The 16,446-nt window shown below is 44.8% G+C and overlaps 1 protein-coding gene across 2 annotated transcripts in view; it reads right to left on the bottom strand.

The window, feature by feature from the left end:
• Positions 1-52: 52 nt before the first annotated feature.
• SUPT6H (SPT6 homolog, histone chaperone and transcription elongation factor) overlaps positions 53-16,446 on the bottom strand; it is a 34,815-nt gene continuing 18,421 nt past the window's right edge. For both annotated transcript variants that reach the window (XM_081272961.1, XM_081272962.1), the window contains 18 exons: positions 14,330-14,406; positions 13,969-14,104; positions 13,246-13,383; positions 13,003-13,170; positions 12,280-12,407; positions 10,956-11,163; positions 9,901-10,048; positions 8,947-9,089; positions 7,043-7,183; positions 5,704-5,899; positions 5,072-5,310; positions 4,415-4,528; positions 4,120-4,244; positions 2,187-2,299; positions 1,855-1,932; positions 1,598-1,764; positions 943-1,130; positions 53-848 (listed from right to left, as the gene is read on the bottom strand). In XM_081272961.1, coding sequence (XP_081129087.1) covers positions 662-848; positions 943-1,130; positions 1,598-1,764; positions 1,855-1,932; positions 2,187-2,299; positions 4,120-4,244; positions 4,415-4,528; positions 5,072-5,310; positions 5,704-5,899; positions 7,043-7,183; positions 8,947-9,089; positions 9,901-10,048; positions 10,956-11,163; positions 12,280-12,407; positions 13,003-13,170; positions 13,246-13,383; positions 13,969-14,104; positions 14,330-14,406 — 2,694 coding nt within the window. In that variant the 3' untranslated portion in view covers positions 53-661. The remainder of the gene's footprint in view (positions 849-942; positions 1,131-1,597; positions 1,765-1,854; positions 1,933-2,186; positions 2,300-4,119; positions 4,245-4,414; positions 4,529-5,071; positions 5,311-5,703; positions 5,900-7,042; positions 7,184-8,946; positions 9,090-9,900; positions 10,049-10,955; positions 11,164-12,279; positions 12,408-13,002; positions 13,171-13,245; positions 13,384-13,968; positions 14,105-14,329; positions 14,407-16,446) is intronic.

Consider the following 16,446-nt stretch of genomic DNA (forward strand, 5'->3'; position numbering starts at 1 on the left):
TTGAAAGCTACCCCTTGAAGAGCAGAGAGCTGGAGAGAGAGGGTTCAGCAAGTGCTGTGTAGAAACACTGTTTATTCAAATGACAGGCAGGAAATGTGGCAGCAGCAGGCGGGTAAGGTCAGCCAGGCAGGGGCTAGCAGGTTAACACTGCTCCCTTTATGTCCCCTGCAATCCTGCTTTGAGAGCCACAATGATGTTGATATCAGGATCAAAAATACTTTCCCTCCTCTCCCTCCTGCCCAAAATGAATAAATAGCATCCCTCTCCCCACAAGAGCTGGGGGAGACACACATGCTGAGCTTGGTACCCTATCATAGCCCAAAGTCAGGTGAGGGCAGAAGCTCAAAATGGCTTGTAGGGAGTAGAATACAAAACTGCTCACTCTCATCCTCATCTTCCCCTCTCCTCCCACCATACCCTCCTCCCAGCCTGATCCTAGGACAGGTGGTTAATGAGGGTCTGGAGTGGGTGAACTGCTGCCTGGCGTATACTGAGCTCAAGCTCACAAGGACATTTAGCCTGTTACCTGTCCAGGCTAACAACCAAAGAAAATGTCATTTAACGCCATTTTATGGACAGAAAAGGATGGGCAGGGAGTGAGGCAGTGGGCGGCCAGGCCCTCAAAGCCTCAGAGGTAACCAGAGTCTGAGGAGCAGGCCTCCTACCGATCCATCTCGTCCAAGAGCGGGGTGGCATCGCCAGCAATGGACATGGGGGTGCTTTCGATCATGGGACTTGGGGAGGGCCGAGGTGTCAACCGCTGCTTCTGTTTCCGCCGTTCTGCCTCCTTTTCCTGTAGCCATTGTTCTGCCATCTTTCCCCAGTCGATAGCTGCATGGCTGTTGGACCTGGGAGATGGAAAGAAGGGACTTTAAGCCCCCAACTCAAGACAACATCTGTCCCTTCTAATAACCTTGCCCTGTGCCTCCACCTTATACTTACTTTGGCTGTTGCTGCCGTTGCCTGGAGCTGGAAGAGGGCTGGGGCTGGGGCTGGGCAGACTGTGGGGTGGTGCTGGCCTGGAGCTGGTGGTATTGCGGTGTGGTGATGGGCTGGCTCGGGGTTGTGTAGGAGTAGCTGGGGGTCATTAGTGGTGTGGCCACTGGCTGCTGAGCTGGTGTTGGGAATACCTGGAAAGATGTGGATCAGTAAGTGGGGATGGGCTCTGGGCCTGTTTGGTCATTGTGAACTTCTGGCAAGCTGAAAGGATGGGCTCAAAACAGAGCTTCCCAGGTGACCCAACCCTGAGCAGCATGTGATTCCAAAAAGCAGAAGGAGGCAAGAGGGTTGACAATGGCACATGAGGCCCACTGGTTTTGAAGGCCTTAGGATTCTAGTTGCTTGAGAGTTCCCCCAAGATCTCAAAGGACCCAGTTGAAAGGTCAGGTCCCCTCTATTCCCTTTCCAGTCAAGTGGGCTAGGGAAAAGGAACATCTGTTGGTAATGGTTCCTAAGGTTAAGGAAGCCGTCTCTGCATATGAAGCCCTTTGTGGTGGGCACAGCCAGAGGTGTCTATAGGACTTGGGTTGGTAAAAGATGTCTGTTCCCTCTTGCTATTCCCCACACCATATAGATAACCCCTCCCCAAGCCACGTACATGGTAAGCGCTGCTGCCCCCTCCACTGCCTCCATAGCCATACTGGCTGGAGGCCCACTGGGCTGGGGTGGCATTAGGGTTCTGTCCCTGGCCTGTGACAGCAGCAATGGCACTGAACATCTGTGAAGTCATGTTCTGGGGTAGGGCATTCACAGCCCGTGTCAGATCTGTAAGCACATAAAGAAGAGGATGGCATGTAAAAAGTGAAAGTTCCTCTGGTTCCAGCCCTTCCATAGACCCAGGCCCGAGTGCCCCACCTGCAAGGTTGATGTTGGCAGGAGTAGCATTGATAGAGGCAGGTGTCCTTGTTCTGCTGCTGCTACTGGGGGTAATGCCTGTAAGGAAATGGCTATTGTTAGTTATGTTCATCCAGAAACCTATTTCTGGCTTCCTAATTCAGGGGCTAGAAGAGGTATTAAGATAGGTGAAGGGGAAATTGCACAGGCCCATTGGAGAACCTTACAGTTATAACATTCCTGCTCCCAGCTGCAATGAGAGCCTACCCTTCCCCTCTCCCCTAGAGGCCAGTGATCACTTGAGTCATGTTCCTCCAACTATACCCTATAAGTCAGGAGACACCAGAACTCACCTGGCACAGGATCCTGGTAATGATCCTTAAACCATCTGAAGAGCCCATTCACAGTTGGGAAAATTTGGCCTCGGTACCGGAATCCTTCAGGAGTCACCGTTACATATTCTATCCTGGGGTTTTAGATGGAAACATATATCAGATTCCACTTGCAGCCCTCTATGAGAGAATGACCAGAACAGATGTCCACCATGTGAAGTAGCCAGAATGGGTGCTGGGGGAAAGGAGAGATGACAAAGCCTGTTCCTGATCCTGTGAGGGGAGCTACACATAGCAGAGTGCAGTCAAGGCCAAGAGTCAGCAGCCCGTGTGTGCTGCATATAGGCCGTGAAGGAAAGTTTAATGGAGGAATGACATATGGGCTGCAGTGTGAAGGTAAGGGTGAGACCGAGGTCACAGAATGTTAGGCAGATGGGGCTTTCCTGGGTACCAAAGTGTGGGAATTTCTGTAGTGCTCCTGGAAAGTGGTTAATCTGGCCTTATCAGATACTTCCAAGAACAGCAAAGTGGTTAAGAGGAAGGGCTTTGGTTGGGAGGCCGAGGCAAGAAGATTCCAGGTTTAAGGTCAGTCTGGGCAATGTAATGACACCCTATCTCAATATAAAAAATAAAAGGGCTGGAAAGGATTAGGGATGTAGCTCAGTGGTAGAGTGCCCCTGGGTTGAATTTTCAGTACTGGGGGCAGGGGAAGAGAAAAGGAGGGACTCTGGGTTCAGTTCTGACTTGAACTTTGCCACTTGTTACCTAAGTGATGCTGTACCAAGATACTAAACCTGAGTTTCTACTTCATTTATAAAATGAAGACAATAGCACTGAAATCCACAGGGTGGGTCTAAGGACTAAATGAGCTTACCACAACACCAAACACAGGTTATACTCGGTCAAGGAGAATTTCTCAACCGCCCAAAGACAATGCTTAGTGTGGCAAAGTTCTCACTTAACTCAGTTGAAATCTGCTTACTAAATCTTCTCCAAGTGTGAACTCTGTCACATAAGGAGAATGTGCAAGGAGTCCACAGGAAGCTATCACACCAAATATGTTTCTAGATATATGTCTCCAGCTTGCTCAACTGTTCTTCATGGAACAGTTTTAGTTCCAGAGCCCTGCCCGCTATCTTCTGGAGGCATGTTGGTGAAATCAGAAATGGCTTCTCAGAAAAGGAGCACGACACTCTGGATATGTCCAAATGCAGGGCCTAGAATGTAGGGCTCTTTACCACTTGGCCAATGAGACCCACTAATACAGTCAAAGCAGTGCATCACATGTGGTCAGTAAGGGTATAAGAGCAGAAATGTCCATATCTGGGTGGACAGCCAAGGGGAGGATGGGGCAGGGCCTGTGTAGAGAAGGCTGGTGTGCTTACCAGCATGTGCAACAGACTAAACAAAGCAGACTAAAGAAACCATTTATCCTTCAGGTTCAAAAAGAGCTAGAGGGACACAGTAGTAAAGGACGCCTTGAGGAAGGCAGCCTGCCAGTCATGTATAGATGGGAGCACAGCAGGAGACGCAGAAATGCTCCTGACCCACACCTTCAGTGTAGGCACAAGAAAGAGTCAACACATTGCAGCATCAAGTGCTGTATATTGAGAGCCCTAGGGAGGGTAAAGCAGGGAGAGAGGAGACCACTGTGCTACTCCAGTCTTGCCAGTCAGGTCAGAGAGTGCCTGGTGTTGCCCATCGCTCTTTGGCAAGGAAGTGAGGTGAAGGAAACTTCTTTTTCAGTGCTGATAAATATGTCTTTCTCAGGTTTTTTTTTTTTTTGTCTCTCTTTTTTTTTTCTCTAAATCATCACCCTTACTCCCCACCTCCAACCTCCACCTCCTTTCTGAACAAATAAGAGGAGAAAGGCAGGCAGAACCAGTGGGATACAACTCCCTTCTAGCCTGTCTGTGGACCCCAGCGGCAGCACCTCCTCAGCACCAGTGCTCACCTGGGTTTACCCCGGGGCTGGTATCCCAGGAGGAACTTGCCGGGCAGTTCCTTGCAGGCACAGATGAAATAAGGGATGAAGGTGGGCTTCTCCTTCTTAGTTTTGATGAGCAGCTCCTCTAATTTCTGGGGGTAAAATGAGGGGGAGAGGTTGGGACAGCAGCATGCTTGGTACAAAATGTCTGGTGCATATATATGTTCACTTCCTTCACCACCTGAACATCCCCTACACTGAAGGGAAAGCATACATCCTTAAGAGCCTGTAAGGTGCCATCCCTCAGAGGCCCTGGGCTCACCTTGCGGTCCCCACCACTGCAATCCTGATAATACTTGTGGTTAAGAAGGTCCCGGGCAAAGGATGCCATGGGTTGGACATAGCGGGCAACAATCTCATCCAAGTCTTCAAATTCCTGAGGGAAGAAGATAAAGGCCCCATATGTCACATTCAGAGGTGAGACTCCTAGCCTTTCATCAAATTCATCCTAAATAAAAACCATGGCAGGTGGTGGACTTTCTGGTCCTGCCAAAGCCTCACTTCACTACAAGGTCCCCTTGACTGATCCATAGTTTTGAATCATGTCCAGACACACTGGCTTATGGGGCATTATGTCCTTTAGGTCCTGACTGAAAAAACAGGGAACATCACTAGATTTCTCTTCCTAAACATAGGAACAAGAAATCTGGTATGTGTATGCGTACATATACTGTTATCTCTGCTTCCTCACTGGCTCTCTCCAAGTAGTTTATTCTACAATGTGGAGGATAGGAAGGAAGGGAAAAATATATAAAAACCAATAAAACGATTCATTCTACCAAACACCTCCTGTTTTGCTGCTCTACAGCTAAATTATGTACAATGCATCCAAGTTACAACTATCAGGTGAAAGTAACCAGGAAGGGCTTGTTTCTAGAACCAGGAATGGGGCTTGCAGGTGGCCAGGTGTGGCTCTCACCTCACTATTGATCCAAAGAGTAGCTCCAAGGCTGAAGGCATTTTCCTTGCCCTCCTCCCGCACATCCACATGCTGGTAGATGCCGTCACTGACTTTCCAGGTCACTGTCAGGTGGTTCTCACCCTTGCTGCTTGGTCGGATGATCACGTCACCCTGATCCATGGTTTCCATCATCTTTTCTGCTTGTTTGAAATTGATATTATGGAAGGATGGGTGTGCAATCACTCGCTTGATGTATGCTGGAAAGGGCAGGAGAGAAGTACAGATCAGGTGATGGGGATAAGAGGTAGCAGCAATGGGACATACCAGATTCTGACTCACTATGGGATTCTGAAACTCTTTCACCCTTTCTGGGCCTGAATTCTCTGATATGAATGATATGTTAGCCTGGGTTCCTGGGATTTTGAGACAATGATGCTTTGAGAGTTACAAGCCTTTACAAACAAAATGTAATCCAAGAGACTCTGGGTTCCATTCCTACCCATGACTCTTTTTCATGATGACTCCAGACCTCAGTATCCTGAAGCTGAGACCCCACTCCTATTGGAACAATGATATACATGCATCCTGTGGCCTGAGTCCTATAGCAGCATAGCTGCCAAGACAAAGGGTATGGTGGTAGGCAAACTCACTGGTCCGTTGCTGCTTCCGTTTCATGTCTTCTTCCTGCTTGTGGTCTGCTGCTTCAGCATCAAAGTCATAGTAAGTGTCCTTGGGCAGTTTCCATTCATTGTTCCTGTCCACAAGGTCCGAGGTACGGCAGGTCAAGTCTGCACTAAACTTCTCAATGTCAATCTTCATGATGCGGCAGTGAACAGTCATTCCCACCTACATCCACAGAATATGTGAGCTGGAAGGGACAAAGATTATCTGGCCCTATGCCCTACTTCACATATGAGAAAACCAAAGTCCAGGCAGGAAGGTGGGACCTGCTCAAAGACAGCCTGCTACTAAATGGCAGGGGAGTAGTCAGGGGGATGAGCATGCTATGCAGCCTACAGGCCAAGCCCGCAATGGCCCCTCCCACTCTAGGCAGGAAAAACAACTGGAGCCTGCTGGAATCTATCCTGTCACTTGTACTCTTCCCTTTTTGCATGAAGTTGGCTGGTTACTGCTCCCAGGGGTTGTCCTTTTGGAGGGGAAGCAAAGTAATAGCTGTTTTCTGTGAGCCCTATTATCAGTCACTCTGCATGGCCCTCCTCATGTTGAAAATCTAAGATTTGTTATTAGGAATGTTTTTCCCTAGCCCTTCTGAGCCCAAACATCTCCCGGTTTATAACACTTAAAACCGGAGAACTAGGCAGATCTGGCCCTACCCATGTCACTGACTGGATGATCTCGAAAAGACACCTGAATTTCTCTGGGGAAAAAAAAAAAATTCCCATCAGGTTGTAGGACTAGAGAGAGCAAACACCAATGTGGAGTGCTGATGTTTAGTGGGTATGTAATAAATGGTAGCTATGACAGGATAATACTAAGACCTAAAGAACTTAGAAATTTACTTCCAATCCTCTTGGGCAGAAACCATTTGAAATTTTCTTCTGTGTTCTCTGGTTCTGCTGTGAAACCCCAGAAGTGCTCTGTACATGGGCTATGCCACACTTCCTTTTCCATCTCCCAGAGGAGTATTGCCTGGCCTTGGAGAAATAGGCAGAGACTTCCTATTTTGCAGCACATGACGCTGGGCCCTGTTTTCTGTTCTCTGCCTAAGCTGCAGTTTCCCACAATGGAAAAGAACACTCTCTGAAAGGGCTGACAACTGGCAGAATTGCACAAAAGCAGTGAACAAAAGCTGCTACTCATTCAGATGCTTCTCACCCTGGCTTCTGCAAGCTAGTTATAAATCTTCCCTGACACTCTCTCCACCAATAGCCACTGGGAACAGAGCTTAACTTCTAGTGGGGATAAGCCCAAAGTAAGTCTAACTGGGGTGGCTAAAGACTGTCCTATATCCCTAGGCCAATCATTTACCTTCACTCGTTCCTCTGGCCGCTTTACCACTTTGTCACTAAGAAATTTGGTGGGGATGAAGCCAGTGACACCATTGTCTAGCCGGGTTTTGACACCAATAGCCTGGCCCGGGCATGACCCGCTGTCAAAATGATTCCAGACCTGAAGAAGCACAAGGAGAGAAGGTTCATTATTAAGATTCACATGTTCAGAAAAGAGCACTCAGGGGTGCTATAATTTATTTTACCACTGAGGTCTGGCACTGGTCTGAAAACATGACTCAGTCACCTGCTAGGACACAACTGTAACATCTACAGCATTCTTTGATTCATAGCTGATGCTTGGTACCATGGGCCATGCTTCTCTAATCTACAACCCTCTAGCTCCAACCAAGGCCACTCCTGTTGTGTTCTGCCCTAGCAAGCATCAGAATTGTCTGTGTCAGACTTCTCAGAACAATTCACTAAGTGAACCAGACATCCTTTGGTTGTCCCTTGGATAATTCATATCAGCTTCTTCTATTGGGTAAAATTGAGAAAATCTGCCTAATAGTATATGAAGGCCCAAAAAAGTCTTTGGGTGGTTTTAATGACATCAGAAAGGCAGATGATGTCTAGTAGAATATGGGGAAAAGTTAAAAATGTTGAGAATATAAAAACTGAACCTATTGGGCTGGGGATGTGGCTCAAGCAGTAGTGCGCTCGCCTGGCATGCGTGCGGCCCGGGTTCGATCCTCAGCACCACAAACAAAGATGTTGTGTCCACCGAAAACTACAAAATAAATATTAAAAAATTCTCTCTCTCTCTCTCATCTCATCTCTCTCTCTCTCTCTTAAAAAAAAAAAAAAAACTGAACCTATTGATAATATAAATATTTAAGAGAAACCATAGATTTCTCTTTTCTTGCAGTACTGGCAATTGATCCCCAGCACGTTTCATTTTTTACTTTGAGAAAGGGTTAGGCCCACGATAGACTTGAACTTATGATTCTCCAGCTTCAGTCTCCTAAGTTGCTGGGATTACAGACACATTCCATCACACCCAGTTTTTTTTTTTTTTTTTTTAAGAGAGAGTGAGAGAGAGAGAGAGAGAGAGAGAGAGAGAGAGAGAGAGAATTTTTAATATTTATTTTTTAGTTCTCGGCGGACACAACATCTTTGTTGGTATGTGGTGCTGAGGATCGAACCCAGGCCGCACGCATGCCAGGCGAGCGCGCTACCGCTTGAGCCACATCCCCAGCCCCCACACCCAGTTTTTACAGATACCTTCTTCTTCTTTTTTTTTTTCCTTAAAGAGAAAGAGAGAATTTTTAATATATATTTTTTATTTTCGGCGGAAACAACATCTTTGTTTGTATGTGATGCTGAGGATCGAACCAGGGCCGCACGCATGCCAGGCGAGTGCGCTACCGCTTGAGCCACATCCCCAGCCCTACAGATACCTTCTAACAAGAAAGTATGGGGAGGCTGGGGATGTGGCTCAAGCGGTAGCGCGCTCGCCTGGCATGCGTGCGGCCCGGGTTCGATCCCCAGCACCACATACAGACAAAAGATGTGTCCGCCGAAAACTAAAAAATAAAATAAATATTAAAAAAAAAAAAAAGAAAGTATGGGGATGCTAAGACTACCGTATAGGCAAGAAATGCAAATCCTTACTTCCATAATAGGGTGGAATGAGCTGATCAGAGAATGAGACAAGAATTAAGGGCTAGGTGACTGCTCCAGAATAAAGGAAAACATATAGCTCAGAAGCATATAGAGGGACTTCATGTTAAACACCTATAAATACTCTACCCCTGCTTTCTTTTTTGTGTACTTGTTTGGTAAAAGCATGATCTAAAATACCATTTTTGATTCCTTTGTAGATCAAGCCATTCAATTAAAGAAGCCTAATGATTACAATTATGATAACAATGCAGTTTATACCTCACTTAGTTCAGGGAAATTGTCTTGCTGACAGAAGGGGCACTGCCACAGCCCCGTCTCATCATTGCGGATTGCCTGGTCATAGCTTTCACCCTGTGGACGCCTGTGAGCAATGCCAGTGACGTTGCAGATAATGAGCTTTCCTGGAGGCAAAGGAGAGAATAGGTAACAGACTGAAAACAGGAGAGGTGACTCCTTCCCACCAACCTTTTAGTGACAGAACTTTTTCCTTTTTTCTTTTGCCATATTGGGATTGAACCCTGGGGTACTCTACCAGTGAACTACATTCTTTTTATTTTTAGACAGGGTTTTGATAAGTTGCTGAGGCTGGCTTTGAACTTGCAGTCCTTCTGCCTCAGCCTCCAGAGTAGCTGGGACTATAGGTGTGTGCCACCATGTCAGACTCCTGCATTATTATTATTTTTTTAATATTTATTTTTCAGTTGTAGTTGAACACAATACCTTTATTTTATTTATTTATTTATTTTTATGTGGTGTTGAGGATTGAACCCAGGGCTTTGCATGTGCTAAATGAGGGCTCTACCGCTAAGCCACGATCCCAGCCCCAAACCCCTACATTCTTTTTGGCGGTGCGGGGGGTGGGGTGGGGTGGGGTGGTGGGGCAGGAGCAAGTGGTTCTGGGGATTGAATCCAGGGGTACTCAACCCCTGAGCCACATCCCTAGCGCCTTGTTTTTGTTGAGGCTGGCTCTAAACTTGCTATTCTCCTGTCTCAGCCACCTGAGCCACTGGGATTACAGGCATGCGCAACCACTCCCGGCTCCTACTTTCTTTTATTTTAAAAGATTTTCTGGTATTCCCCACCTATAGTATAGATCTGCCTTGTTCTAATGGAACCACTGCTTTCATTGCTTGGTTTGATGCATACTGTAAGTGTTCTTTCATTCTCCACTGTATCCTCCTCCCCAACAAAAAATATAGCCCCAGAACTTACCAATGTAGAAAGTCTCTGGAGTTTCTTTGGTTAACATATTAAAGATCTCTTCGGTGTTGGGAGAGCGGTAGGCTGTTCGGAGGTCCTTGTACCGACAGCTCAGCTCTGCCCGGATGTCATATAATGTGATGTGTTTGTCGCCATAGCCCTAAGGAAGATGCTCATCAGGAAAAGCCTTGCAACTGTTCCCCAACCTAAACCAGGGCAATGAAGGGAGTAGGCAAGCTGGGATTCTTCTCTTCTTTCTTTTAGACATTTAGTAAAGGTTACTTTCTTTTTTTCCTTTTGAGATGGGGTTTTACTATGTTCACTATGTTGCCCAAGCTGGCCTAGAACCCAGTAGTAGGTAGGATTACAAGTGTGTACCATATGCTTAGCTTTATTTTTTATTTTGAGAAAGGGTCTTGCTAAGATTTCTAGGGTGATCTTGAACTTTCTTTTTTCTTTTTTTTTTTTTAAGAGAGAGTGAGAGAGGAGAGAGAGAGAGAGAGAAAATTTTTTTTTAATATTTATTTTTTAGTTCTTGGCGGACACAACATCTTTGTTGTTATGTGGTGCTGAGGATCAAACCCGGGCCGCACGCATGCCAGGCGAGCGCGCTACCACTTGAGCCACATCCCCAGCCCCGATCTTGAACTTTCAATCCTCTGGCCTCTGACTTCCGAGTAGCTGGGATTATAGGCATGTGCCACCATGCCTGGCTAAAGGAAGTTTTCAAAATTAGGCAAGGGGCACTGTTGTGTACTGAAAATGCTTCATGAAATCCTGTGTGTAAAACAGATAAATGCAAAGTTGCAGTCAGAAAGGAGGAAAGAGGCCTAGAAGGAAACTGTAGTGATGATACCCTGATAATTCCTACCTGCTCTTCATAATTATAGTTACCAACATCAAAGACTTCTGTGGCTCCTTAAGAAGCAGGCTAAAACTTTCCTTGAGAGACCTGATAGCGCATGCTCAGGGATAATAGAGGATCAAGTCTGCCATTCTACTAACGTAAGGTTTCTCTGGCCACTTGTGATGGGTTTTTCTGCCAGGTATTCCATACTTTCACCCACCTGCCTCTCCAGTTCTTCTGCAAAGGCATCAAGGTCCAAGTCCTTGAGTCGCTCTGGGTTTTCCAAGATTTCTTCAAGGGCTCCTGCAGGATTGGCATCCTCAGCTGATTCATCATATTCCAGGGCATCCACAGCCATCTTCCTAGCCCACTCATAGGTCTCAGGGTGGACACGAGAACCATCAAGGACTTCAATGTATGAGTCAGTGCTAAAGGAAAGGCAGAAAAGGAGCAGGATATAGAAGGAGAAGCTTCTAGTAGCAACCCAATGTCCACCAATGGGGAACTGTTAAATAAATCAGGGCACCTCCATACGATGGAACACCATACAGCCATTAAAAAGAATGAGGTAGATCTATGTGTGCTGATATGGGAAGATGGCCACGATATACTGATAAGTGAAAAATGCACTGCAAAACACTATGAACCATATGATCCCATTTTTGTAGTAAATGGGTAGTTAGTAAATGCATAGCAAAAATAAAATTTAGAAAAACTATAATATACATAAAAATTGTTATGGTAGTTATCTCTGGGGGGTGGGATTATGGGGGACTTCCACTTTCTGCATAATATTTATATATGTTGAATTTTATATAATGAACTTATATGAGTCTTAAGATAAAACAAGAAGGGGGAAAAAAAGACCTCTGAGAATTTGCTGACAGCTATTTTCCCCCATAAAGCCTTCCCAGGCTGGTCTTGCCCGTGCACTCACATGGACCTATGTTATTCGTGGAGTGTTACAGCAAAGCTGAGTGGAAAATGAAGTTTTAGAACTTGAAGCCTATTTCCCCACTGACTTCCATTACTGAATGAGGAGCTATGTGCCCGTGGAAAAGATCCTCCAAAGACTGAGTTGATAACTTCTGGAGAGGAAGAGGTCAATAGTGAAGTCCAAAGTCCAAGTGAATAGAACTTTCTCTCAATAACATCATCTTAAAACATAACAAATCTCTCTCCCCCTTCCATATCTGTTCATACCCACACTTTTTCCATTGCCCCTGCTATTCCCACCCTTACATGGCTGCATCAAACCATAATAACAAAATAAGTTTGTGTTCACTGAACAGAATCTGTGTTTTCTGTCCTTAATTTATAAACTAAATTGGACCTTTTATGTTTCTGTCACATGAAAAAAGCCTCACATTATTGAGCTGATCTTTTCCATAGGTCAGGGGCTCTTGACCAAATAAAGACTCTTTATCTTTAAAACATTTCCTAATTTAAATGTCTTGGGGCCCTTTGGCAGCCCTAATTCCCTGAAACCCCAAATCAAAGTCCAAAGGGAATTCCTCTTGGCCCATCTAGGCAGAGGGCATCACCTGTCCCCCAGGGAGGCTGTGTCAATCTTGAGGAAGCCAGCACAATTCATGAAGACTTTGGGACCCATGTGGCACATGGTGACCAACTGGGTGCGGCTTTCAAGGCGTGTGTTGTTCTGCTTCAGAATCTGGGGGAGAGAACTCAAGTAAGCCAGGACAGTAAGCATGCCCCACCTCTTTAGTTTGCTTTCAGGTCTCTCTATTAGCCCTCCATGACTCCACAAAGGAACTCTGTCCCCACTCAATATCTAACTATACACAAAACCACATTATCTACCACTAAAATCATTTCTTCAATTAACTAGATTATACCCATCAGACTATCTATAATTAGCAAACTTGAAAGTTTGACACAATATGTACTCGTCTTAAGGAAAAGAATATTACCAATACTTTTGAAGATCAAAAAATGCTAAATGCTTTTTCTTCCCACTGGAAAAATTATTCCACTATCCTGAGATTCACCTCTAGCATTCCTTTGCTTTCTCCTCTTTCAAATCATGGCTTATGGCCATCTATTCTATGAGCCACTAGAGTACAGTAGCGAAGAAGCTTTGGCCACCTGGGTCTGAAGTGGTAACTCTCACTAGTTGAGTGATTCTGAACAAGATGCTTTATCTTTCTGACCATGGTCTTCCTGATCTGTCAAGTCATACTGATAAATATGTCTTCATGTGTAATGAAATGGTAATTTTTGAATTTTCTAATTTAACCCAATCCTACCTTCAGGAGGTGGGTCCCTTTTCGAGGTCCCAGGCCACAGACATACTGGATCAAGGCCTGGCTGTAAGGATGAGCAATGGCACGGTTGACATCAACCCCAACTTCATTGACCCGGTTGATAAATTCACAGTACAAGGCATTCAGCAGCTCCTCTTTCACAACATGTTCCTATTGACATACAGCAGGCAGGGATAAGGTTACTGTGCTTTTTTACTCAACAGTCGGCCTGTCAAATCTACTCACCTGCAAGGGGTGAAATTTGAGACATAGGATGTCTTCATCAGAGCTGCACACTTGAGCAAATTCTATCAGAGGGTCTTGGATGCGCCGAGCCAGAGAGACTGCCTGTCTCAGTACAGGAGGATAATCCCGGAACTCTGCCTAGAGTCAAATGAGGGTTAGCAGGGCCTTAAAGTCCCCTCATACCACCACCAAGAGGAAATCCAAACCATTCTGGCTTGAAGCCACTTTCTTTTCTCTTCTAGGACCATTTTTCCTAGAACCAATTTAACCTCAGGGGCTCCCCAAATGAACTATAACTGGCAACATGGAAAACTTCTGCAAATGTTAAGTGAACAGGTAGAGTGCAATAATCTTTCTTTTTTGTGTGTGTGTACCGGGGATTGAACCCAGGAGACTTAACCACTAACTCATATTCCCACCCCATTTTTGTATTTTATTTAGAGACAGAGTCTTAAAATAAAGACTGAGTTGCTTAGGGCCTCACTAAGTTGCTGAGGCTGGCTTTGAATTCATGATCCTCCTGCCTCAGCCTCCCAAGCTGCTGGGATTACAGGCATGCGTTACTGCGCCTGGCAATAAATATAGACTTCGTCTTTTAAAAAGAAAAGTACTAATCTTATTTTAAAAGTATTTATCAGAGCTGGGCTTTCTTTTCCTATTAAATATCTCTGAGATTAACAGCACTTATCTGGGTATGCCCTAAGGGTGGGGCTGCAGCATTACCTCTGACTTCTTGCTGTTCATATAGAGAATAGCCAATTCGTTGTCAACCAGCTCCACCCCAATGGAAGACAGCTGTTGGCCCTGGTCCAGCTCATGCACGATGCGCTTCACATCCTCAATCAACATTTGGGCATCCCTGAAGGGATGAGGAATATTGGTCAATGGATATATTTTCTCAGGAATGGGTGGTCTCTCATCTGGGATGGGGTGAGGAGGAAAGAGCTTTAAAAACAAAAAGGAACAATATCCCCTGGGGATATCAAAAAACTCGTAACCATTATAGGCAAATGCCAAATTCAACCATAAGGGATGAGTTACTTTTGGTCATGGCCTTCAACCAGGCCTAGCCCAGTGCCTCTACCTGTTTTCTCCTGCAATTGTCACCACATGAGGCTTCTTGTTCAGAAGAAATTTCTTTAGGGTTTCAATGTCTTGAGCCTGGATTGAAAGAAAATCAGAGCTAATTGGCTCTGAGCATGGAGATTTCAGGTAGTTCTTTCTCCCTATGTAGCTTGAGATCTTATAAGACTGGAGAACAGCAAAAGCTAGAAGAGTCTCAGAGAACATCTGGTCCAAGTTGCTATCAAGGATCCATTCCCACACACCTGGCCAGCCTGCTTCTGCTTAACCCTTCTACTGACTAGAACTCACTCTGATGACATTAGTAACCACTGGCCAGATATGAAGAATGGAGAGGTAGGAAACTGTTCTCTTCTATTGTGAACCAAAACCCATCTCCCTCCAACATTTAGCCATTGGCCCTAGTTCTTCCCCACCACCCACTCAGGTCCTAGTTTTTATCAAGGAAAACAAAGAACTGGAGTTTGCCCTCTTTTGGGTGAGGACCCCTTGAAAAGGTCAACATGGTAAATATGTCTCCTCTTCCTTAGTACAAAGATGTGGAATTCCTATTACAGTTCTTATGTCTTAACTTTTTGACACCTTGATATCCTATAGTTTTTTTGTGGATTCCTATTTCGTTTCTTTTATTTATTTATCTTTAAAAATTTTTTTTAGTTGTAAATGGACACAACATCTTTATTTTGTTTATTTACTTTTTATGTGGTGCTGAGGATTGAACCCAGTGCATTACACATGCTAGGCAAGCATTCTACCGCTGAGCAACAACCTCAGCCTCCCTATTTCATTTCTGGTATAACTTTTTCTTTCTTATTTCGGGTTCCGGGAATTGAACTCAGGGGCACTTGACCACTGAGTCACATCCCCAGACCTATTTTGTATTTTATTTAGAGACAGGATCTCACTGAATTGCTTAGTGCCTCACTTTCGCTGAGACTGGCATTGAGCTCTCAATCCTCCCGCCTCAGCTTCCCAAGCCGCAGAGATTATATAGGTAGGTATCACCGTGCCCCACTCTGGTGTGACTTCTGTTGAAAATCTAAGTATAACATAGTGAAGGGGGGCAGCAGTGTTAACAAAAAGCAAAATCTGGCACATGATAATGAGATTGATAAGCAGGCTTTTCTGAGCCCCAGGGAACTTCTCATTGGTGACGTTCCATAAGTCCCTGGATTTCTAACTCTAGTGTCATTTTGTTCTTCCTTTCTAGAAATGTTGTACATCTCTCCTTTTCTTGGCCAGATCTGAAGAATGGAGAGGTAGAAAACTGTTCTCTTTTTTTATGAACCAAAACCCATATTCCACTAATACTTAGCCATTGGCCCTCATTTTCTTGGGCTGCTCCCAACTTTCCAATATCTCTTAATTTCCTAGGTAGAATAATTCAATACCTCTGTCATCCCCCAAATATAGCTGGGCAAGGTTCAGATGGTCTCCGGTGTAACTACATGCCCAGTGGGGTAAGTGTCTAAATAGTTTTTGTTCTTCTTAAAATAGATATTTAATGTTAGACATGGTGTCACATGCTATATAAGCAGAACACAAGACAAGGAGTTTGGGGCCTTTTGTTTGAGTACTAAGCATGTGTTAATATTTCTTTTCTTTTCTTTTTTTTAAAGAGAGAGTGAGAGAGAGGGGGACAGAGAGAGAGAGAGAGAATTTTAATATTTATTTATTTTTTCTTAGTTCTCGGCGGACACAACATCTTTGTTTGTATGTGGTGCTGAGGATCGAACCCGGGCCGCACGCACGCCAGGCGAGCGCGCTACCGCTTGAGCCACATCCCCAGCCCATGTGTTAATATTTCTTAAGATTATTATACTTCTGACTTAAACTTGGGGTGTGGTATAAATACACTTGGGCCTTATTTATATAAATCATTGCCTATTAGGACTATGCTGATGTTCTGATTTCCATTTTAAGATTTTTTAAAAAAAAAAATTTTAAATAAGCTTTTGTTATTCTTTTTTTTTTGAATGAGGCTCTGACAATTAAATTGTAAGATACTGTTATGGGAGAAAAAATAATTCAGAAGTATACCAACTAGATGAATTTAAATCCTCTTTCCCTAGCAAAAGAAGGGTTGAAACAATAAAGCGGGAAAAGTTTGGCTGCATG

Source organism: Spermophilus citellus, assembly GCF_964194105.1.
Source record: "Spermophilus citellus genome assembly, chromosome: 17".
Classification (NCBI taxonomy): domain Eukaryota; kingdom Metazoa; phylum Chordata; class Mammalia; order Rodentia; family Sciuridae; genus Spermophilus; species Spermophilus citellus.